Source organism: Fusarium oxysporum, chromosome V (genome assembly GCF_013085055.1).
Source record: "Fusarium oxysporum Fo47 chromosome V, complete sequence".
Lineage (NCBI taxonomy): Eukaryota > Fungi > Ascomycota > Sordariomycetes > Hypocreales > Nectriaceae > Fusarium > Fusarium oxysporum.
The window spans coordinates 137,743-161,241 of record NC_072844.1 but is presented as its reverse complement, the minus strand read 5'-3'; the positions used below and the strand labels follow the sequence as shown (position 1 = coordinate 161,241).

General features: G+C 46.6%; 8 protein-coding genes across 8 annotated transcripts; 4 read left to right on the top strand and 4 right to left on the bottom strand.

Moving 5' to 3' along the window:
* Positions 1-2,018: 2,018 nt before the first annotated feature.
* Positions 2,019-4,016, top strand: FOBCDRAFT_201045 (Ppx/GppA phosphatase family-domain-containing protein; the record flags this gene model as incomplete). Its single annotated transcript, XM_031183086.3, has 3 exons — positions 2,019-2,146; positions 2,267-3,920; positions 4,014-4,016. 3 exons carry the CDS (start codon positions 2,019-2,021, stop codon positions 4,014-4,016), a joined length of 1,785 nt encoding a protein of 594 aa, XP_031038728.3.
* A 493-nt stretch (positions 4,017-4,509) lies between these two features.
* On the bottom strand, positions 4,510-5,292 carry FOBCDRAFT_222294 (uncharacterized protein). The gene is made up of 3 exons (XM_059609602.1): positions 4,782-5,292; positions 4,649-4,727; positions 4,510-4,587 (listed from the first exon to the last, which is right to left on the bottom strand). The coding sequence occupies exons 1-2, from the start codon at positions 5,143-5,145 to the stop codon at positions 4,687-4,689; spliced, it is 405 nt and encodes a 134-aa protein (XP_059464810.1). The 5' UTR covers positions 5,146-5,292; the 3' UTR covers positions 4,510-4,587; positions 4,649-4,686.
* Positions 5,293-6,272: 980 nt separating this feature from the next.
* On the top strand, positions 6,273-8,424 carry FOBCDRAFT_239529 (uncharacterized protein; the record flags this gene model as incomplete). Its single annotated transcript, XM_059610263.1, has 3 exons — positions 6,273-6,382; positions 6,673-6,792; positions 6,843-8,424. 3 exons carry the CDS (start codon positions 6,273-6,275, stop codon positions 8,422-8,424), a joined length of 1,812 nt encoding a protein of 603 aa, XP_059464809.1.
* An 83-nt stretch (positions 8,425-8,507) lies between these two features.
* Positions 8,508-13,047, bottom strand: FOBCDRAFT_318984 (ABC-2 type transporter-domain-containing protein; the record flags this gene model as incomplete). The annotated part of the gene is made up of 4 exons (XM_031183083.3): positions 8,508-9,324; positions 9,376-12,011; positions 12,061-12,456; positions 12,504-13,047. The coding sequence occupies 4 exons, from the start codon at positions 13,045-13,047 to the stop codon at positions 8,533-8,535; spliced, it is 4,368 nt and encodes a 1,455-aa protein (XP_031038725.2). The 3' UTR covers positions 8,508-8,532.
* Positions 13,048-14,842: 1,795 nt separating this feature from the next.
* FOBCDRAFT_136109 (retinal pigment epithelial membrane protein-domain-containing protein) lies at positions 14,843-16,856 on the bottom strand (the record flags this gene model as incomplete). The annotated part of the gene is made up of 6 exons (XM_031183082.3): positions 14,843-15,013; positions 15,072-15,719; positions 15,776-15,866; positions 15,914-16,024; positions 16,072-16,186; positions 16,235-16,856. The coding sequence occupies 6 exons, from the start codon at positions 16,854-16,856 to the stop codon at positions 14,843-14,845; spliced, it is 1,758 nt and encodes a 585-aa protein (XP_031038724.3).
* A 729-nt stretch (positions 16,857-17,585) lies between these two features.
* FOBCDRAFT_239526 (uncharacterized protein) lies at positions 17,586-19,180 on the bottom strand (the record flags this gene model as incomplete). The annotated part of the gene is made up of 5 exons (XM_059610262.1): positions 17,586-18,069; positions 18,119-18,274; positions 18,323-18,834; positions 18,888-19,061; positions 19,154-19,180. 5 exons carry the CDS (start codon positions 19,178-19,180, stop codon positions 17,586-17,588), a joined length of 1,353 nt encoding a protein of 450 aa, XP_059464808.1.
* Positions 19,181-19,588: 408 nt separating this feature from the next.
* On the top strand, positions 19,589-20,742 carry FOBCDRAFT_135805 (RmlC-like cupin domain-containing protein; the record flags this gene model as incomplete). The annotated part of the gene is made up of 3 exons (XM_031183080.2): positions 19,589-19,877; positions 19,936-20,385; positions 20,438-20,742. 3 exons carry the CDS (start codon positions 19,589-19,591, stop codon positions 20,740-20,742), a joined length of 1,044 nt encoding a protein of 347 aa, XP_031038722.2.
* A 690-nt stretch (positions 20,743-21,432) lies between these two features.
* On the top strand, positions 21,433-23,049 carry FOBCDRAFT_133794 (aldehyde dehydrogenase domain-containing protein; the record flags this gene model as incomplete). Its single annotated transcript, XM_031183079.3, has 4 exons — positions 21,433-21,687; positions 21,743-22,045; positions 22,101-22,421; positions 22,477-23,049. The coding sequence occupies 4 exons, from the start codon at positions 21,433-21,435 to the stop codon at positions 23,047-23,049; spliced, it is 1,452 nt and encodes a 483-aa protein (XP_031038721.3).
* Between the last annotated feature and the right edge of the window lie 450 nt (positions 23,050-23,499).

Below are 23,499 nucleotides of genomic sequence, written 5' to 3'. Positions count from 1 at the left end.
ATTTGTAAGTTCTTCTCAGGGCCGTAAGAATCGCAGAACAGTTGTGTTATTTGCAGCTGAGACTTGTGGCTGAGAGCTTATATGGCTATATAAAACTGAGAACCGCAAATCGAGGGACACTGAAGTAAAAGAAGAGGTATTTTCTTGAAATTAAAAAACCCTAAAATCTGGGTAACTAAACTACCAGATAAGAAAGATGTTGCAAATCTGACAAGCTACGGCTGTGGCCTATTCTGCTATTTCAAGGAACGCCATAACGGCCCTCCCTATCCCACCAACTATCACCCTTGGCTTTACAATGACCGACAACGCAGTAGTAACTACCGCCGTTGTTGTTCTGGTTGCGAGACAAAATGTCATGTATGCTCGTCTCGTGCTTATACCCGCCTGGCGTGCGCGAAGATTCTTTCACGGTGTCTGATATCTGCCAGCCTTATCTCAAGTTGCGTGCTCCGTCTCAGGGTAACTTACAAGTCGTGTGGGCGATGTTGTACCAAATGCAGACTGTTTCGTTCTGGCCGCCGTTGCAGCTGTAAGAGTTTCCTGTCGTCCAGCCTTTGGTGACGCTGAAGCCCAGTGACGCCTAGTGTTTGTCTTGGCCAACACTTTCTAAAGGGCCTAAAGGGCAAGAACGGTTTTAGCTTCAATTGAAGGTTATAATATAATAAATAGTTGAAAATTAATTAAATAGGTAAAATGTATAATGTGAGCGGGAAAAGTGCAGCACATACTTGTCTGCAGCGCATGCTTCTTAAACACGTCAATGTGTATACATAAATTAATAATTAAAGTAAAATAAATCAGTTACTATAATATAAGCTATATAAGATAACCTGAAGATAGATAAGCACTTAAGAAGTGGACAGGGATAGGCGACAATTAGAGGTATAGAAGAGTAGGTTTAAACACGTTTAGGAGAATGGGTTCCAGGTGCCCACGTGACTATGCAATCTAGAACCCCTCATGTTCGGCATTCTTTACGGACATCATGAGACTTAATTGATGTGTTTTGAGATGTGTTATTTAGAGGTGAATCTGGCTGAGAGCTGGCACTGACCGCGCGCCTTTACCCTGAGGCTTGACTGAGTTCAAGCGGGCAACTTTCGCTCAATCTTCACTGCATTCAGCTTAAGACATATGCATGTGGTAGCGCTGACAGGCGCGAATTTTCCATAAAGTGGCTGCTTATCATTTAAGGGCATGATTCATTATGATTTGTTCTCCGGCCGTATGAACTTTGTAGAAGATACTGTGTCACACTAATGTATTATCGTCATGGCAGAGGATAGTGTTACTTCTTTTAACAAGAATGCAAGGCTGGATGCTTTACACGACTTTATCGAGCAACACGGATCTCTAGTCAATGTGAGTTATATATTTCGCCTTTATTTAGAGCTTTAATCATCCCAGAACGTCCGGAGGTAGAGTTGGTCCCCTTTCGCTTCGTGACGGAGAAGGACGTAGCGAGGCGCTGTCAGTGAACTCTCAGTTACATGGACATGAACGGAACTGCTCATCATGGCCGTGGAATAGATTGTGGATGTTATGTATTAAGCAGTAAACTTTACTTAATCCTCTGCATTATTGTTCCCGACTAACTGAAACTCTTAACAGGAGTCGAAGTATATTAATATCCTCTTATTTACAAATAGTGTCATTGGCTGATAAATTTTCATCATGCATTGACGTTCATGTCTCACACCATCTCAAACTCGAGCCAATTATATCGATGGACTTGACGTATCTATGAGAGAGCGTTCAGGCGCCTGAATGTCAACGTTGTATAAGACCATCGATTGGAATCTGGACATAAATAGCTAATTCAACCCATAACCCTTTGCAAATATTTAATTAAAAGCCACTTTACAAGCTACAATTCGCCTACCAACGTCACTTATATTCACCCGTAGGATCATTAATCGTTGTTTTGTTTATGTCATTACCTTGATCAACTCTTCACCCAAATCGTTCGGCTAAGCTACCCAAATCATTCAATTCAGGTTTTCTCAAACGTCATAATGGATTTCTCCATCTCCGACTATGAAATTGTTGTGGACTCACACTCACCTGCCCCTCCTATAAGGCCCCGAGATGAACTGCAAACAGTGAATTCCTCCTACTTACGGGGTATAGTGGATATGGGGAGGTAAGTAACGCCCTGTATGGAAACTGAAGAACGATAAATTATTCCTTGATTATTAATATAATAATAAACGGGCCTTGAACAGATGGAAATTATTGGCTTTGAGGCTGACAGATATACTAGTAACGGCATCCGATTCTCCGTCACGGATCTATCTCCACCTTTCTCTCGTATTCTTCCTACAATCCATGTGTATCGTGTCAGTATATCACTTTACGACGCCCAGTTTGATCCAGAGACCGGCCAACAAGTACCCATCCCAGCTGACACTATTGACGACGTTATTGCTGCGCTGAATCGCTTCAAAATTGTCTGCACCGACCTTGGCGTTCCCGAAGCGAACATCCATGTTGTCGCCACTGAAGCAACTCGAGCTGCTCTCAACTCATCTGAATTCATAAAGAAAATAAAGGCAGCTACCGGACTTGTTGTTGATATGCTCCCTAAAGAAGATGAAGGACGTATCGGTTCTCTAGGCGTTGCAAGCGGTTTCTCTGATATTAGAGGACTTATGATGGACCTTGGCGGTGGCAGCACTCAGATTACCTGGATTATATCACAAGGCGGGAACGTCCGCATTAGTGACAAAGGATCAATAAGCTTTCCTTACGGAGCTGCAGCATTGACGAAGACTTTGGAGGACCTTAAAAGGGGTAAGTCGAAACATGAGGCAGAGAAAGCACGAGAAAAGCTTCGCCAGGAGATGTCAAAGAATTTCGAGGACGCATACAAAAGTCTCCGAATTCCTGAAAGCTTAGTTGAGGAAGCAAAGACAAATGGCGGGTTTCCATTGTATCTCTCTGGGGGTGGATTTCGAGGTTGGGGCTACTTGCTCCTTTATATGAGCCAGACTGGCGAGAAGCCTCATCCCATATCCATCATTAATGGATACACCGTTGGAAAGGAAAGATTTGAGAACACAAAAGCCATGGAAGAGGTTGCTCGGAATGCGCATTCTGTCTTCCGGGTTTCAGATCGGAGGAGAAAACAGGTTCCTGCTGTCGCATTCCTAATCAACGCTCTATCCAACGCGATCCCTCATGGAATCCGACTTGCACACTTCTGTCAAGGAGGTGTGCGTGAAGGACTTCTATTCAGAGAGCTTGAGCCTAGTATCAGAGCTCAGGACCCGCTCGAGGTCACTACCCAGCGTTTCGCCCCCGAGTCAGTCGAGGCTCTCTACAACCTTCTCATGTTCTCATTTCCTAAGCCCTCCAAGGGTGGGACTCGCAGATTCCCAGAGTCCATCAGCAAGCACGTTATACGAGGATTCGCAAATATCATGTATGTTCATACGATCATGGATAAAGAGCTTGCATCTACGGCGGCAATGTATAGCACAAGCACCGGACTAATGGCCTTTACTCGCGGGGTTTCGCATGAAGACCGAGCCAGACTTGCCCTCATGCTGGAATCTCGTTATATGGGAGAGCTACCCCCACGCGAGAGTAAGTTCAAGGAGGCACTCCAATCTATCATTACGCCTGAAGAGGTTTGGTGGGCTGCATACCTTGGCCGAGTCGGATACCTACTTGGTCGCCTCTACCCCTCTGGAGAGATTGATGAGAGCAAGCCTCGCATTGTGCTCTCGTCTGAATGGGCTTGGGATCTAGGCCGCAAGAAGAAGGGGGAGGGTGTTCAGCTGACAATATCTATACAAAAGATGAAACATGATCCCGCAAAGCTAAAGAAAGCCTTAAGAGATCATGTGAATATAGTGGAAAAGATTGGTAAAAAGAAGAATTGGATTGGAGGGCCAGATGGTTGGGGGCTAAAGGTAAAACTGAAAATTGTAGAAGAAGATATCTTAATCTTGTCTGATGATAGTCTTCATTAGCATTTATTAACAAGTCCTACTTTTATTTTATAGTAATATTTTCACTTGCTTGAACCTGTGTTACTTGTTTTATTTCAAGGGTAGTAGTATCAGTATTTGCAGCAATGGAATACAACTTCCAGGATATTATTTACCAAAGTAGAAATGGCTTTAAATATAATATTTAACTGGTGTTTTATTATTCAAATTTATTTAAGAAATTATTTCAACTTACAGGCGGGTAAAGCCAGCAACACTACAAAGTGAATCAATTGAGTGAAAGACAACATCACGAATTATCACAAGCCTGGCACTTCGTTGAATCAGTAGATAATTTCAAGGGTAACAGTGGATTGGGCAGGAAAAACAACCGTCTTTGAGGCTGAGTAAAGTTCGTCACCCGTAGTGATACGTCATAGTTACGCGTTTATCGTGGCAGGCTTGCCTTGCGCACTGTTATGTGGCCTTCGTACCATCCACTATTTACAAAATCCGATAAAGTTTGTGGTCAGCTATGGATTGGACTGTCAGTCCAAGCCACCCGAAGGTACATAGATATTGGTGGTGTGACGCCACAAACACAGTGCATTCATTCAACCAATAACATATCCTCTTATCACATCACATGTGAGTTTCCAACTGAGACAAGATATTACATTTACCTAACTGTGATTAAAACCATTCAAAGGACCCTCAGCACACTCCAGAGGATACTTAGCAACAGCAGCTAACACCCCACCATCTTCCATCCCTCTATCTGCCTTTTGACTTGGTTCTAAAGTGTTACTAAGAAGAAGCCTTTCCCATAAAGGGCTAACTTACCAAATACAAAGACAACAACAGCCTGATTACCATGTCCACCCAAAGTTTGCACCTGGAAATTGGGGATGGCAGAAGCAGCGCTAAACTTATTCACACCAACATACGGCACGCCCCAAGAAAATGTCACTTCGTTTCTTGGTCCGAATCCGACGACACGGTACGTAATTGAGCCTTCGACCCCTCCGCCCAAGTGGTTCGATTTGCAGCGCAACATGCCGCTCTCACCGGCGAGTATTGTTTGCGGTGGTGGAAGATCGTCGTCTTTTATGAATTGGCCGTGGATAAGAGTTGGCCATTCAGGTTCGGTGTTGAGTTCTTCATTGGTATGGTTTAGAATCACCACGAGAAGCTCCCGGGAGGCCATGGTGCTGAGGGTTTTCAAAGTATGATTATAAGAGGAGCGATTGTTCAAGGGTAGATAACAGCTATCTACAATTTCAGTATGTTCTATTAAAACATCAGCCGTAGAAGAAAAGAGGGGCCTAATATAGGTTATCGTATTGTGTTTGAGGATGCCGAGATTGAACTTGAGGGGTTTCCAACCTCAATGGTGAAGCTTCTGGCTACACCTCCCTAATGATACATGCATATTGTGTTGGTTGCAGCGCTTGAATAACCAACATATCGGGTAACCAGGGGTCCTTTCCGGTCCAGACCCTGGTCACGATTAATCCGATCCCCCTTCAGGTTGCTAATCTGCAAAAGATGTGTCAGATCATGATACTAATGGAACTCGCAGCAGGCATGTGACAGGCAATCACTAACGGTAGAGTGAGGGGTACCTATTGGCGGGCGACCTGGGCTTCTGGAGACAATTTGTGACTGGATTTTCAAAGCTTGCAGGCATAATATCCTATCAGCGATGATGTGCTAATCAAGCCATTACAGTGCTATGACTCACCAGGATAGGGATATAAGTCTTCAAGCAAGTCTAATTACGCGTTGCAGCGTCGTATCCATTCGGACGAGGAGGTACTTTAGATTCTATACCTTAGAAGAAACCCTTGAGCTGGGGTCTAGACTCCTACGGGGGCTTTTGTGGCATCGGCAGAAAGTGGCCATCTTTTAACGCTTACACACCAACTTGCATTTACCCTTGCAGGCCATTAGGATTGGCATTGGTCGACAAGATTGAGAAAACGTTAGTTGCAAAGACTATTATCCCCAGGCAGCCCAATGGCTAACATAGTACTCCGTGCCAAGCGGGCTTTTCTCGTTGTGACGGAAAGACTGTGTATTAGTGTAAACGTTGATGAATTGAATAGCCTATCAGTCACAGGTGCAATCGAATGAGAGAAATTGATATGCAACTCGCCGTAAAATGGTGAGCTTACCACGTGCAGTCCTAATAGCACCATATCCATATGGTCTTTAGGGTAGCTAACACTGAAAACCCCAGCATCGCAATCCCATGACTGAATCTACTCAGCTTTGAGATTTAATTCGAGAGTGTCTTTTCGTGCCGAAGGGCTACACAAGAAACAGCTCGCCATGGATCCCCTCGATGAGGAATATTTTAATCAACATGTGCACTCCGGCACAGACACTGCTACTACCCAGACAGAAAAGCTACACAATGGCGATGTTTCACATGAGCCCAGGTAGGTTCCCTGCGTAAATAAATAGCTGATGATAAATAAATAGACTGCCACTAACACAGGCCTCTCTTATTTGTTCCAGCCGTTGGTGGTTCCTCTCAACAGCATTCCCTATGATCGCTGGCACTTTGGGTCCAGTTGCTTCCGCGTTTAGTATATGTTCATTAGTTGCGCCGTGGCGACAGAGCCTTATCCCTGGGGGAAATATAGAGGACGCCGTGGATGTTCCAGATCCTTCATGGTAATATTTTGGTGAAATCAGATCATTAATCTTTGCTAATGCTCTAATCTAGGTTATTGATCATCGAGGGTATCCAGCTCTTAGTCGGTACCATTGCGAATCTCTTCCTTCTTCTCAATATGGCGAGACGGGTCCGTTTCGGTCTAGCTCTGCCTATCACGATATTTGGATGGTATGAGGAAGATTGTGATATCTGGTTTATTGCTGATTTTAGGCAAACAGGTATACCTCTTCAATCTGTCGTATCGCTCTAAGCGCTACTGTCGCTCGGCCTTTCAAAGACAAAGGAGTATCTAATGAAGATATCATTTGGTCTCAATCCTTCTACTATGGAATGTTTGCAGCCATACTCTATTTTGCCGATGCGTCACTCCTTACTATCACTTTTTGGGGCGCTTGTACGCATCGCTATCACAAGGACCTGCTACTAACCATGAGTCAACGCACCCTCATGCTTCAGAGCATCTTACTCCTGATATACATCCTTCTTGGTGCCTATATCTTCTCTGATATTGAGTCCTGGAAATACCTCGATGCTGTATATTGGACAGTGGTTACGCTTTTCACCGTTGGCTTTGGGGACTTTTACCCCACGACTGACCTGGGGAGAGGACTCTTGATACCGTTTGCCCTAGCTGGGATTATTTCTCTGGGCTTGGTAATCAGCTCAGTTAGGAGTTTGATCCTTGAGAATGGGAAGAGATGCATTGGGGCGAGGATAGACATTAGGAAGCGAGACAAACTTATCAGGAAGATGCCCCTCAAATGCAACATTAACACGCTGGACCCTATCTATCAAGACTTGCAGACGCCACACGCAAGCTCGGCCGAATTACAACAACGCGAGTTTGAACGCCGCAGAGCTGAATTTCAGTTAATGCGAAGAATTCAGGCCAAGTCTTCCACACGCAGAAGATGGGTAGCCATGGCCATTTCGACGTTCTTATGGCTCCTTTTATGGTTATTAGGCGCTTTAATCTTCCAAAAGGCTGAACAGGCCTACCAAGGCTGGACATACTTTGATGCGGTGTATTTCTGCTTCGTGGCCTGGACGACTATTGGATACGGGGATTTAACTCCAGTATCTAATCTCGGAAGATCGTTCTATGTGTTTTGGTCTCTCCTTGCTCTGCCGACCATGACCATCCTTATATCGAACGCGAGTGATACTGTGGTTAGGATTGTGCGAGATGTAACTATTCTCATTGGAAATGTTACAATTTTGCCGAATGATCGGGGATTTGGTAGGAATGTGAAGAGTCTTGTTAGCAAAATTACATTTGGCAAGATATTCAGAGACCACAGCACTGGATCTGATGGCACAGCGGCGTCTTCGAAAGCCATTGATCAACCATTGCCTACCGGTCAACCTCCTTTCGCGATATCAAATTCACGGAGCATTCAACCTCATGCGCGTCTCGCCTCCTGTTTGCAGAATAATCTTGAGAATCTTCCCCTGGGGCCCGATTTACAATTTCTTCTAATGTCCGAGATTCGTGTCATTATTGACCACCTCAAAGAGTCCAAGCCTCACCACTATACTTTCGACCAGTGGGCCTGGTATCTCAAGCTTATTGGAGAAGATGAGCATAACCCAAGAACACACTGTAGAATTAACCAGCAGAAAGATGGCCATAACGTCTCAGAAAAATGGTCGTGGATTGGGAATGTGAGTCCTTTGATAAGTAGCAAGGGAGAAAGTGAATGGATTCTGGGAAAGCTGATGGATAAGCTTCAGTCAACGTTAATGGAAGAGAACAGAGGGCACGGGGGTGAGTTTGACTCCGGAGGTACAGCGTGTTGAGGAAGGTAACAGAGATGGATATACTGTGAAGCTACGAACAATGCACTAAGAAGACCAATATAATAGTTACAATCTTGAGCTGTAAAGACCCGATGCCAGATTGGCTATTTAAACGCCTGTATGGTGTCCATTCCTCCGAAACACTTGTTGGACTCTCTTAATTCCCGCACCCCAAAGGGATAATCTGAACAGTGCGTAAAGCAAAAATGTAGCAGCGATATTGAAAATGACATAAGCAAACCCAAGCGCCCAATCCCTCCATCTGTCGTGATAATACATACCAGAACGAGCCAAGATCTGATCGGTATATCGAAGAGGACAATAAGAACAATCAGTCGTAGCCTGAGGATTGAGCAGCGTTCCTAGTGCACCCTGCTCAATGTATTGCTGCATGTATGATCCACAGGTCTCATCAGTTGGAGGCTGAAAGATAGCAAGCTCAGAGTCGGAGCAAATGATGGTATCACCTGCAAGTCCCGTAACAGAAACTCCGCCAACAAGATAGGTCATAGGGGAAACCCGATACATGAATATCCAGAAACCAGGTAGAGCAGTCGGGGTTTGGAAAACACCAGCGAACAGGAGCATCATAGAGAATAGGACTGTTGTCACGCGACCAGCTGTCGTCGCATCAGGCAACGGTGCAATGACCATAGCTGCAAATGTACCGACAAGGACATAAAAGTATACAAAAAATAACAGAATCAGCCCTTGGTCTTCGGATGAGCGTATTCCGAAAACTGTGTAATTGAAAATCGCAAAGGTGATTACACCAAGGATAATATGATACGGTATTTCCGCGAGGATGTTGGTCAAGATGAGAACAGTCCACGAGTACATATTCGAATGACGCTCACGCACTTCATAGATAGTACGCTGCATGACAAACTTTGGCATAATCTATGATGGCCCTATTAGCTGTATATAGTTTTCATGGTCGGAGAACTGTACCTGTTGGACTAAGCTGCTAAACATGGCACAAACCATGAGAATAGAGAAAATGGCGTTTTGGGTTCCAAGAATGGAATTACCAGGTTGGAAGAATGAGAAGCCTATGAATAAAGTACCTGCGATACCTAATATGAATTTACTGACGATGTAGGTTGTTGACCGCCAGTATTGCTGCATTATGCGTCTGTAAACGATTGGTACCTGTGAGGTCAGAGGAACAGGGTAAGCGCCGCGTTGTTGGGTTTGAGCATCGTGTTTATGTGATGGTTTGGGAGATGAAGATTGTGAAATGTGATCCAGCTCAGCTGTGACTTCGTTGGCCTCTCGGGAGGTATTCCAGAGATGAGGCCAGTCGAACTCATCTCCTTTCGAATTTCCAATCATATCCAGGATATACTCTGCAGGATTCTCATCGTCATCACACCTTCTTGGTGCACGTTCACCAAAATATCCAAGGACTGTCTCTGAATTCTCACCAACATCTCCAAAGTAGGCAACCTTGCCACCTCGCGCCATAAGCAACAGTCGATCAAACCTCTGGAACAGCATGGCACTTGGCTGATGGATAGTACACAGGATCCCCAACCCCCCCATAGCCAGCTTCTGGAGCAGGCTCAAGATTGCCTCTGACGACTGGCTGTCTAGTCCTGAAGTTGGCTCATCCAGAAACAGCATCAGGGATGGCTTTCCAGCTAACTCGACACCAATACTCAGACGCTTGCGTTGCTCTGCATTAAGCCCCTTGCCAGGCAATCCAACAATAGCATCTGCATATTCATCCATGCCAACAAGATGAATCGTCTCTTCCACGGACTGAAGTTTCTGGCTTTTCGGTATATCACGAGGCTGTCTTAACATTGCTGAAAACTGTAGGGCTTCACGTACAGTTGATGTCTCAAGATGGACGTCTTGCTGCTGGACATAGCCAACCTCACTCTTGAATGAAGCCGGTAATGGATTTCCACCAACGTAGAACTCGCCCTGGACTTGGCCTGAGGACATTCTCTGGGCAAGGGCGTTAAGAAGTGTCGTTTTCCCAGCCCCGGATACGCCCATCAAGGCGACGAGGGAGCCTGGTTTGACCCAGCCGGATGGTTCGTCCAGGAGTCGCCTTGAATTCCCTTTAATCATGACATCGAAGGTCAACTTCCTCCAGGAGAAAACTGAGTGTTTTGCTTTCGTTCGTGTTGGTTCGTCAGAGGTAATCTCGATTGTTGTACCGTTGGCTATTAATGGTCGCTCTATGTCGACTCTGGCTTTGAGCTTCGAGTCGGCTTTTGGAAGACGGCCGCGTAGGAAGACAGGGACTTCGATACCAACAGATGAGTTCACGTTTAGCTCAGTAGCCAAGAGATACGTGACCAAAAAGAAGAACAAGAAGCCGAAAATAATGCCCAAGTTGCGCCACAGATGGGAATAGCTATAGTCATAGCTTGTTTCAAACCAAGAATCCCCATTAACAAAGGTCTCCCCGGCCACAGATCCAGGAACAGGACAGACAAATGTCTCGCCCACGAGATTTGGATAAGATGGCACAAGGTTGGAACAAGGATAATCAGTCCCATGTGCTTGGTTAACAAGCAATGCTTCAAAGGCATAAGCGAGTGGATTTATATAGGAGATCCATTTGAACCAAGGATGCATATCAGGGCCGGGAAGGACAAATCCCGTATATGTAACAAGTGCAAGAACGAGAAACCCAGATATTGCCATGGCTTGAGGAAGAGAAACCGTTGCAGCAGCAATGGTGCGGAAGATCATAGACATAGCGATAGTTGTGACGAAGACAAAAAGGAAAAAAATAAAGAATTGGGATGCTGTTTTTGCAAGACCAGATAGGAAGTAGAGAATAACATTGAAGAAGACAGCAACGACGAATTTGACAGGAATGTCAACTAGAACATTTGCAAATGCATCGGCAGACGGTCGATAAAAAGCATAGGACGATTGTTTAGCCATAACAGAGCGACCTTTGTAAAGGTTGTGCGTGTCCGTTACGGCCATTAGAACGTTGAGAAGGACTGAGAAGAAGAGCACAGATCCGTAAGAGAAGAATGCATCTGATGTCTCTGGTGTGCCGTAGAAGATGGACCCTACAACAAGTGCAATGATGATCTCTCCAATCAGAGTAGTAAAGGTTGAGGCTTTGTCGTTCCAGAGTTGTTGTGTTGCTCTTCTTGCGCAAAGGGCAGTTTGCATTGGGAATGAGATTGTTTGTGAAGCTTTCTTCAACATTCCCTTTGCTTTCAACTTCCCACGTATTTCCTTAAATTGCTTTTGCGTAACATCTTTGTTTCCGTAGAAATCCTTCTGATAATCGTCAATTTCTTGCATCAAGGCCAAATACTCATTTGAGTCGCGCCAATACTGCTCAAACTCCTCAGAGGTTCTAGGCACTGAGTTCTCGTGTCCTGCTTTGGCTTGCCTTTGCTCGGGGTTGGTTACTACGGTTAGAAAGTCTCCGGCTGTTTGCCTTGGATGACGATACCAACCCATACGTTCAAAGTAGCCTGAAGCCAAAGAAGCATTACCGAAGAAGATTCCTCGCCCTTCGTAGAGGACTAAGATTTTGTCGAATAGATTAACGATAGATTGCGATGATTGGTATATGGCTGCCGCGTTGGATGATTGGGTTACTATACCACGATTAGTCAATCATCATATCTTAGGTTACAGGATTCTTACAGTCAGAGAGAGTTCGTAGACGACTAATAAAATGCAATGCAGACTCTGCATCTAGCCCTCGTGTAGAATTATCCCACGCCGATATAGCAGCTTCAGAAAGTGCGGTCTCGGCAATAGAAACTCTTTTTCTTTCGCCGCCAGAAACACCTCGTATGTAATCATTCCCAACAATCGTATGTTTGGTGTGCGATAGACCAAAAACCGTCAACATGACTTGGACAACATGGCTTATTCTATCTTTGCGTGTTATTCCTGGCAGTCTAGCCCGTGGGGTTCGCATCGCAGCGGCAAATTCGAGGGTTTGGCCAACTGTTAGGTACGGGAGGTGTTCGTCTACTTCTTGATTGTAGATTAATTCGCCTTTGAATTCGTGAGACATTACTTGGTGTGGTATGCCTGGTCTTGTTAATAATCTATTACGATGTTTTTGGTGTTTATTATACCTGAGTAATGAAGAATGGAGCCTGTGCCAATCTCCAGACTTTGCATCTCACCCGTGATAGTCTTTAGGAAGGTTGAACAACCACTACCGGGGCGGCCTAGAACAAGCAGTAATTGTCCCTTCTGGACGACTCCATCGAGGCGACTGAGAATAGACTTGGTCTCTTTCGGGCGAAGCCAGGACCGAATTTTAAAAGGCTGGGTAAGTAGCGTCCATAGAGTATCTTGCTGCTCTATAGACGGGCCGCTTCCATAGACAGTTAAATTCTTAAAGGCAAACCCAGAACGTGGTGGAGTTGGAAGATCTAGTCTGCTCCGCAGGTTGACGAGTGCTTGAGACCACGCTTGAAAGTCAAAGTTTGAACTTGACGGGTTCAGAGTCTGGTCCAAAAGGCCTAATTTCTGTAGGACTGCGTCGTGTGATTGTTCTTCATGTTTTTTGGGAGACATGTTCATGGGATCTTGGGACTTTGGGGTTTCTGTTTGGGCAGGATCGATGATTTCGCAGTGCTCTGTCTCCTCTACCTGTTTCTTAGTTGTGTCCATACTGCAAATCTGTGTACACTGTGTGAACACGAGGTTTTTTGACCACGTAGATACCGCTGAAAATACTGTATCCGAGACTTTGCAGAGAATATAGGTTCAATTGACAGATCTGTTTGAGGGACTGGTGATCGATGCCTGTTTTGATAAACGGGGATAGCCTACATAAAGTATAAGGCATCAACTACGGCTCATCCCAGACACACAAACATCGACCACACCATCAAAATGCGTTTTCGGTATCCATCTCGCTAATGAATCGAGGTGCATCTGTCCCCACCATCCTGCGGCTTGTGTAAGTTTGACTGACAGTCTTGTCATATGCATGAACTGATGCTGACAGGTGTGTGGCTGCTTATCACTAAAAAGTAATAATCTCATTATGACGTGTTGACGTGGGCCCTGATAGTACGAGCTCCACGAAACGACTGTGCTAGCCATTGAGTTTATCCGTTAGCCTTTTTCACATCAGCGAAATATACTAAAGACGACTTTTCAAAGAGAAAACTGTGCCTTTTCACACTCAACGCACTAAAATCTGCAACCATGATGTATTATTTCGTCATATTGGAGGTTATGTCGCGAGGCTTGATGCTCATCCACTCTGTAGCTTTATACGCACCGAACAAAGCAGTTGTTACTGAAAGGCTTTCTCAGATTGGCAATTAGAGAACGAAATTTGCAAGAGAAAACCAGGAATATACTTATCACCATTGAGGCAAGCTGATGAAAAGAGTGAAGAAACGAGTCAAGAGGGAGTCAAACCGTCGCTGGCGGAACCATCATCCTAATTTATTGTTTTTCAAGTTTTGTTTATATGACTTATCCCTAACAAAATGCCAAACCAGGCTCTAGCGGCATAGAAACCAAAGATGCGGTGTTGTACAGGCTGTAGAAGTGGCCTTTTTTGATACAGCAAATCCTGTGTCTTGAAACTGAAAGGCCTCGGTGTTCTGCGTCGGGCCATCATCCGCTGGTTATTTGGGATTCGGGCTAGCGGTTGCGTTCGAATTCATGTTGACCTATTGATTACATGGCTCCCCATCAAACTCTTCTAACTAAGGCAAGCTTTAGATTTAAAATGCACTATCCCTTTAACTGGCGTAGCCCTCCGCGCAGGTAACTCGAGAGGGGGCTGGTCATGGTCTTGGACCACGAGGGCGCGACTAAGACGAGGGGGACGGCGTACCGCGATGTGGATAGGAGAGGGGTAATCGCGGGGTTTGGGAGTAAAATGTATAAGGTTTTATCTAAGTTCAGTTGCCTAAAGTCAAATACCTGAAGTTGTGATGTCGGCATCGGCGGCATAAAGAGGGTCAAATGAGTCATGAGACACGCCGTGTGACAGATTCAACGGATCTTGCAGCCAAACATCAGTGCACTATCAATATAAACAGGAGAAATCTATTATATAATATATCTTATAACTTGTTTAATCCTCTTTAGATACATGGAATACTAGTCTTTCAACTCCATCGCTCCCTTCATACCACCTGTTGAGCAGTTTTCATAAGCCACTCGACCAACACTTACTATGTACTAAACTATCTCTGTCAAGAGATTCTCTTAAGGAGGAGACGAGCTTGATCACTTAACTGATGCGACACCCAGGAAACAAAGCATGCATGCTATTGAAGTGGTCCTTCGCTACTCGACGGGCTTGTGCCAAGTCGATTAGATGTTATGCTACAGAAAAGAGGTTTCTTTAGACATCATCCTCTTGGAATAGCTTGACTAAGACAAGCCAGCCGGTCATCAGAGCCACACTGCACATGCGATAACCGTGGAATGATGGACTCTAGATGAGCCTGGGGTTAGGAACCGCCTCAGCTCGAGTCAGAATCACCGGCTTCCCAATGAAGTTGTCGTAGAACTTGGGAGCCCCAGTGCCGAACTTCTGTTGAATCGCCTTGGTGACACCGGAATAGTCGATGAGCGGCTTGCGAGATATCAAGTTCTGCGTCTCCACCTATTTCGACATGTTCATCAGTATTAGGATCAGAAACATGGACTCTGGAAGAACATACCCAGTTGCCATGTACACCCTCACAAAGTTGGAAAGGAAGTTCTACGATGCATACAGGACCAGCAATGATATTCTTAGCATCAAGGATCGATAGCTGAGCTTGCCGCTTGGCTGCGTCTCGTGTGCACACGAGCAGGTACCCGTCGCCCTCAGGGGAATCTTTCTGTCGAGGGACAAAACAGGGTTCGCCAACTGCAATACCCTCACCTGGCTCCCAGATATTAGTAACGCCAGCTGCGATGTCCACGTGAATTACTGCATCGAAACCCCTGGGCGAGTGTCTAGCTCCGAAGGCGTTATTATAGGGCCTCGTGATGAAACGATCATCGCAGCGTCCCATTTCACCCGCTACCTCACTGAGTACTACCGGGAGCTCCAGTTCATTGGAGCCTGCCTTGGGGTCGATCTTGAACCGGGCAAGCTTTCCGTTGAGTCTTTTCTCCGGGTTGCCGATATCCAGCTCAGGGTGCATATTGGGAAAGACTCCGAGTGTGTCGGTATCTGCGATGAAGGCATCGAGATAGATGCAGCCATCCTGACCTTCGAACCCGTTTGAGAAATGACCCCACGTGTGGTTCTTGAGGCTGTCGAACCAGCGAACATCCTCGGGGTTGGGATTCCGTCGGGGAAGAACACCGAATCTGTTAGGCTATATGGGTATTAGTAAATGGGCCTCTGCTTCTTTGGAGATCCGTTAAGACTCACCAAGAAACGGTTCATGCGAAAGTGGGTGCCATTTTCTTTCTTCATGTAGTCGAGGTCGAACTGGTAATTGCTCATGTGGAAAATGACCCAGCTGTACATGAGTTAGTCAACGCCACCAATGCATATGAGAGAGCCTACTTCTCTGTCGCGACCATATCATGGGTCCAAGTGACATCAGGTGTTTTAACCCAACACTCGTCCACCTTTTTCCCGTGCTTATCAAATCGATAATAGGCGAGATCGTTGGATCTAATATTGCTCAGCGTCGTTCAACATCCATATGAAGTATGACTTACCCCATTCCTGATGCTTCCATGGAATAACACATGGTGTCTCCAGAAACCGCATCAACCTTTGGATGTGCAGTGAAAGTCTCTGCAGGGTTAAGCTGCCCTTCAAAGTCGTAGATACCTACGGCATATCAGATGTAAGCTCGGAGATATCTTGTCATACACATACCTATGGTATCCAAAGTGTCTGGGTCCACGGCGATTGGTGGACTATCCTCCTTGCAGACCAAGAGCCAGCCATGCCAGCTATGCACATGAGTGTTACCGGGGCCTTGTATATCGTCAAAGACCCTCTCATCACCAGCATAAGGGTTCCTGTAGGTTCCAAAAAGCGGCTCACGAGCTGCACGCTCATAGACAAATCGCGGAGTGCGCACATACTTCTGCTTAAAGTCGACGACGCCATTGGAGAACCGCCAAGCATGTATAGCACCGTCTCCGTTGATCCAAATGTCTTTGCCATTGCGGTTGGCGAAGATAGGGTCGCATGCGACTCGATAGAAAGTGCCGTCTAACTCCAGGGGGACGTCACCTCGGACAAGACAGGAACCGACTTCAGCATCGAATCGAGTCGGGGCGTTGATGCCACTGTGGAAGGGGTTTGCGTTGCCAAATTCGAACTTTCTATCAAGCTGGAGAGTCTGTTGCTTGGATTGCACGGAGTTGGCAGCTGGCGACTTGCGGATCGAGAGACTTGTGTGTCTCTCCAAAACGTCTATTTTTGAGCCGATATCACTGGTTTGGAGAAGTTTCTCCAGCTCAGGCTGGTCCAGATGGATTGTTTCACCCATAAAGATGGTTCCTGGGAGGGTTATAAGTGATTGAAAATTTAACGTGGCGAATTACTTCAAGAACTTGAACAGTCATTGAAATCAGGCGAGATATCACTCTCATGTGTTTTCCATTTGCTCTTATATACTCAAATGTTTGGCTGTCCATGAGCATCATCAGCAGTACAGACCAAGACTCTCAAGCCGCTTAGCTAATGTTAGGCGGAGACAGTAGTTACCGCTGTCTTGGTCTGTGGCGACTATAACTTTGACGCTCGCAGTGCCACCCGAGCCACCTGGTTCGACTCAAGGTGGGGCGGAATGCGACAAGCTGATTCTCAGTGGGGCAGCAGAAGCACTTCAGTACAAACGCGACTAATTTATTTCTTTCTGACAAATAACAGTTATTCGTAATATCTCCACCTTTAACCATTTACTAGGCATTGATCATCGGCAATGCGTCATGGACAGTCTTATCGTGTAGCAACAAGCCTAAAAACCAGGATGGATGGTCAAATCGCGGGGAACCCATGTTCGGATCAAGTCCCCGTGGGGTTTTAGAATGCTGGGGTATCAAGATGGCATACGACATGCTAGGTGAAGGTTCAAAGCAGGCGGCTATACGGATATACTTTGTTAGGATCTCGTGACGTTGCCAGGTGCCGCTGACAAATTGGTCTGTCACGAGCAGGGCGCCACTTCAAGGCCATGTTACACGTCAACTGCCGTAGTGTTGATTTCATCTATCAGTTATACACCCTCGCTCTGCCAGAGCTCGTCAATAGCATCCTCGGCGTCATACCCATAGGCCCATATCTGAGTTACCGGATCGCTCCACTGATTCGTGCTCTCAACAAACGGCCTCCCTTCCACCTCAGCCCTCATTCCAAGGTCCCTAGCCTGTTGCAGAGGGCCATCTGGAAAGTGCCATAGCTTCCCATTTACCAAGCTCGCAGACTGCATACCGTAACTCCGATTCATCCTCTCCTTCTCAAAGATATGCAGAGCAGTTGTAAGTTGGTCTTTGCACTTGATCTTGGAGATCGCTGTGGCTAGAGCTGCTCCGTCTTCTACGGCCATAGCGGCACCTTGAGACATGTATGGTACCATGGCGTGGGCAGCGTCTCCAAGGATAAGAAGCTTCTGGCTCCTGGAAATCCAAGTTTGGAGACGACTGCCGCTCATCAACGGCCACTTGAGCGTACTCTTGATCATCTTGATCACCTTGAACAGCCTAAAGATGCTCAACATGTGCCGGTAGCTTCAGAGAGGACATGACTCACTTTGGGTCCCAGTCTTTGAACGAGTCTTGCATATCGCGGATTGCATTCTCGGCATTCCACGTACTAGGTGATGAATGGTCGACATGAGACAAGACCATGTTGAAAGAGTTGCCCCCAGCGATAGAATATGTCATGACGTGGCGGTCTTCCCCAATCCTTATATGGTCAACATTAGCTGCATTACTGAAGAGATATCCCACCTACCAGATATTGATCCCAGGCTTCTCAAGTAACCAGGCCGTATCCTCATCCCGCTCCATCTCCTCTGTGTTTACTGTAGCGCGATAAGCCGCAAAACCAGTCTTTTGAGGTGGTAGGTCTGGACCACTGAGAACAACTGATCGAGCTTGAGACTTGACGCCATCTGCAGCAATGACCAAGTCGGCACGGTATTCACGGCCATCAAAAGTTGTGGCAGAAGGAATTGACTCGTCGTAGTCAGTGACCCTGCTGTCAGTCACAATCTTTACTCCAAGGTCCTCTGCTCGGCGACAAAGGGCACGATGGAAGTCAGCGCGATGGATCACGAAATAGGGTGCTCCGTATCTGGTTTCAAAGTCTGGGGAGAGTCTTGTATACGCGATCGGATCGCCGTTCTCCCATCTTCGAAATGTCATACTATCTGGCTTCACGGCATATTGTTCAAGATATGGACCGAGACCCCATTTCAAGAGCAATCTGCACGAATTCGAAGGGATCTGGATACCTGCACCAACCTAAGATTATACACGTCAATCAACTGTTGGGTTTTCGCAATGTCAAGACGTACCTCGCCCAAGACAGCTGCCTGCTCCAAGACGGTTACCTCGTGACCTTGACGAGCTAGAGCAACAGCTGTGGCTAGGCCACCAAGTCCTGCACCGACAACCAAGATTTGCAGCTTGACTTGAGAGCCGGAAAAGTGGCCATTCCCGTTCGCATGCTCAGCAGTGTGATGGAGTCTCTCCAAAAGACTGGTGGATCGTGAAGGGTATGCCGCGGGCTATTAGGGTAAGACGTCTAGTCGTTTCATTGGGGACGAAAGTCAATACGTACAGGCTGAGTAATCTTGTTCTTCGCCATTGTTGTTCTTGTCACAGGTCTGTTTTGGACTCTTAAAACTGCTCCTCGAATAATGTACTTGTAAATAAATTGTCAGCAATGCACAGACAAATTATGTAGTTTTGTGCTGTGTGCGGTAGCATGACGACCGGGTCTTGCGGGATCGCTTCCCGATGGTGCCCCGAAGTAGATGCCACCACAGCATCTGCCGATTTACCAGTAATAAAGCTTGTACCTTGACAATTATTGATTGATAATCAAATCAGTCGTGCTGAAGTATATTTACGATACAATAGGTAAGGTCGTTGAGGGATCAGATTCACAGCCTCTGATTGAGAATACGATCGCCAGCAGCCTGCTACAAATACCATCAACTCAACTCAGCTCCGCTCGCTGTCAGAAACCTCCACAAGATTCAGTTAAGTCAAAATGCCTTCTGCAAATGTGGCAGCATCCAACGGTGGCCAGCATCTTGGCGACGTCACTTCAGCCAAATCACTGAACTCGGCTGAAGAGCTTGTTGAAGCGCTGCGAGCTACCAACACCGCTCCTCTCTGGGCCCAGATGCAACGCCTCAACCCTCCAGCGCCCAATCCTCAAACTATTCCCTACGTCTGGTCCTACGATACGATTAAGCCATATCTTCTCAAGGCTGGACAGCTTATTACTGAGAAGCAAGCTGAGCGTCGTGTCCTGATGCTTGGAAACCCTGCAAGAGGTGAGTTGGGCATCTAGTATCCCCCTTCCCTTGTCTGCTACTAACATTTCGGGCTTAGCCGCACCATATACTACTGATACCCTGTATGCTGGACTCCAGCTGGTGCAGCCTAAGGAAACAGCACCTGCACACAGGCACACCGCCTTCGCATGCAGATTCATCATCGAAGGCACTGGTGGCTTCACTGCAGTTCACGGCAAGAGAGTTCCTATGAAGCCTCGTGACGTAATTGTCACGCCCACTTGGAACTGGCATGACCACGGCAAGAAGGGTGCTGATGAGGAGGGTGGGGATAATCAGCCTGTTATCTGGCTCGATGGACTTGATCTCCCCAGCTTCATCCACTTCCCTGTCCACTTTGTCGAACACCATACTGCTGCACGGTACCCGGCTGAAGATTTCGAAGAGTCTGATATTGTGTACCCATGGAGCAAGATGCAGCCCAAGCTTGATGCTAGTCCTGCTGAATGGGTCTCGGAGCCGTATCTGAAGCCTAGTGGTGCCGAAAGTGAGTACCAATGTGCGCTACTTGTGAGCCAAGAGCTAATACCATCTCATAGTTGGTCGAATAATCGGTGCTTCAGCTGAGAGACTTAACCCAGGAGCCAAGTCGCCCGAGATTCAAGAGACAAGCTCTGCTGTGTACCACGTTATTGAAGGTTCCGGTTCCACTCAAGTCGGAGACAAGGTTCTTGAATGGAAGCAGGGTGATACGTTTTGCATTCCAACTTGGCACAAGTATCAGCATCATGCAGATGCCGAGAGTCAAGTTTATCTCTACAGATTTGACGATAAGCCGATGCTCCGGGCTCTAGGTTTCTACCGGCTCGCAGGAGTCGATGTTGAGACATATGTCTCTGATTGAGAACATAGATAGTCTTACTTTCAGATATATCCAGAGGAGAGGGGATTAAAACTGGATTTATATTAGCCGTTAACAAGACAATCCTTGACTTAATCACCATGCATCTCGTGATCACAATAGAGTCCTATATTAATGTAGCCATGCTCCTCAGCATGACTGAATATCTTCTTAATCTTAGCATGTGAAAATGAGAATAGTCTCTTTTTAGTTGGCCAAGCTCTGGCAGTATTTTGAGAAGTGTGTTCCGCGCAAAGCTTTATTGTCTCTATGAATACAAGATACTTAATCCCGACACCGACTTTGTCTTGTCCCTTAACCTCTTCCGTTTCACTTAGTCATTTTCTGATTCCTGCATCGCGTGCCTCCCTAGTTAGTCTTTTGGATTGTTCAACCAGAAAAAGGCCAATGTCACCGCCTCTTGACAGATTCTAGCATGTCTTTGACAGTTGGTGATCCGGTATCTGGCCAATCGCTTGGAGAGCGGGTAGGCATCCGATGTTGCCCCTAATCCCGCCCTATACTGATTGGCTTGTCCACGCCCGAAACTACCAAGTACTGTGGCTTGGCAAGGTCCTGGAAAGCTTCTATTATTCCTTACTACAAGTAATACGATATTTCGCCATAATGATTCTCAGTTTCCGATATCGCCTTCCGCATTTTGTGAATTCCACTGAAGCTCTTTCAGAGACGATGACGGATTCAACCATTGACCAGCCTGTGCTCCACAATGGATCACAAGGTCACCGTGTTCCACTGCTTATCAACGATGCTCCAATCTTGAGAGAAGATGATACTTCAAGACATCACTCATTTGAAGGAGGGTATTTCCAGGGCGCTGATTTGTCTGACTGCGCGGATGCTGTATCGAGTTGCAGTAAAGCATTTGTGACGTGGTCAACAACTTCTCCGACCCATAGACGCGGCCTTCTCTTACGTCTAGCACAGGTATTGTGCTACTTTGATCATTTTGAATGCCATGGCTAACGAAGCGGAAACGTAGGTGCTACAGAACCATCAGCAGGAAGTCCGAAACATTATGAAGTCTGAGATCTACTGCGACGATGAGTGGGCATCCATCGGTGTCACCACCAGCATCGATTTGATCGAGCAGTCTGCGTATCTGCTGACGGCGGGAACCATGAGTGGCACCATCCCGCACACCCAACCTGAAGGGTCATACGGTTTGGTGTTTACTCGTCCTTTGGGAGTTGTTCTGGGAATTGCTCCCTGGAACTCACCTCTCTTCTTGGCCCTTCGAGCGGTGATCGCCCCGTTGGCTACTGGAAACACAGTTATTCTCAAGGTGATGATCCTATTTCTGATGCCTGGCGGTACCATACTAATCTCGGCCAATGCAGGGTTCTGAGCTTAGCCCTCGAACACATTACTTCGTCGCCGGGTTATTTGCAAAAGCTGGGTTCCCTCCAGGTGTCGTCAATTTTATTCTCCACCGACCTGAAGATGCCCCTGAGGTAGTTGGATATCTCATTCGCGACCCTGCTGTCAAAAAGGTTAACTTCACTGGCTCAACACAAGTTGGGCGTAGTATTGCTCAGCAAGCAGGACTGGCTCTGAAGCCGGTATTGCTGGAGCTTGGTGGGAAGAACTGTTGCATCGTCTTAAAGGACGCAGACATAAACCGTGCAGCAGAAGCAGCTCTTGCTGGAGCAACACTAAATGTGAGCTTGCTTTCTACTACTTCTGGTCACTCGCTAATCAATTTTGTGCATAAAGGGCGGACAGATATGCATGTCTACAGATCTTGTCCTAGTGGAAAAGGATGTCGTAGATGAGTTTCGTGCAGAGCTTACAAAACATCTGCGAAGCAAGAACGGGTCGGCGTATCGGCTTGTTGGGCTAAAGAGTCAGTCGAGAGTACAAGCTTTAGTCTCCGATGCAGAAGCCATGGGATCTTCTTCAAAGTCTTCTACGGGGCACCAGACTGACCCAAACCTAATACCGATCACAATCCTCGATAATATCCACAGCTCTATGGATTTCTTCCGGACAGAGACTTTCGGTCCCTGTCTTGGAATCGTCGCTGTTTCTAACGAGGACGAGGCGGTGAAGATTGTCAACGATAGTGATTACGGGTTGTCTGCTGCGATATGGACACGGAATCAGTATGCAGCATTGGAAATGGCGCGTCGTCTTCAAGTTGGCGCGGTACATATCAACTCGTCTACGGTTCATGATGAAGCGACCTTGCCTCACGGAGGAACAAAGCTGAGCGGATTTGGAAGATTTGGTGCGGAATGGGGGTTGAAGGAATTTGTTGAGACTCAAACAGTTATCATGCACGCGTAATCATACCACTTAGCTTATCGTCAGACTTGCATTTTCTCCGGGTATCCTCAAATGTCATGTCGCATAATCGCAAAGTCAATTATCTAAGCGTAAGACGGGGACCTTCATTGTCACAGATACCTGATAATCACTCCCTTCAAGTCTCATCACGAACGGCATTAGTTGCTACGACGCCTTCGTCGTTCGCTGTAACGATACGCTGAAGGCCATCTCCCGAGCTGACCAGGCCTAAGATAACGGCCGACTGGGGAACTGAGGCCAGATCCTGCGGATTTCATGACACAACGTGCGTCAAGCGAGATCAAATCTCCGCGGAATATGCTGGGCCGCTATCATACAAGGATTTGAAGCTTTCCTGGCCATGGAAAACGCGTCACTCAGTGGGTAACCACGATGAGATTGTGCGGGGTAAACTCTGGGGTAAGAGCTGGATCTTTTCCGGGGTCGGGG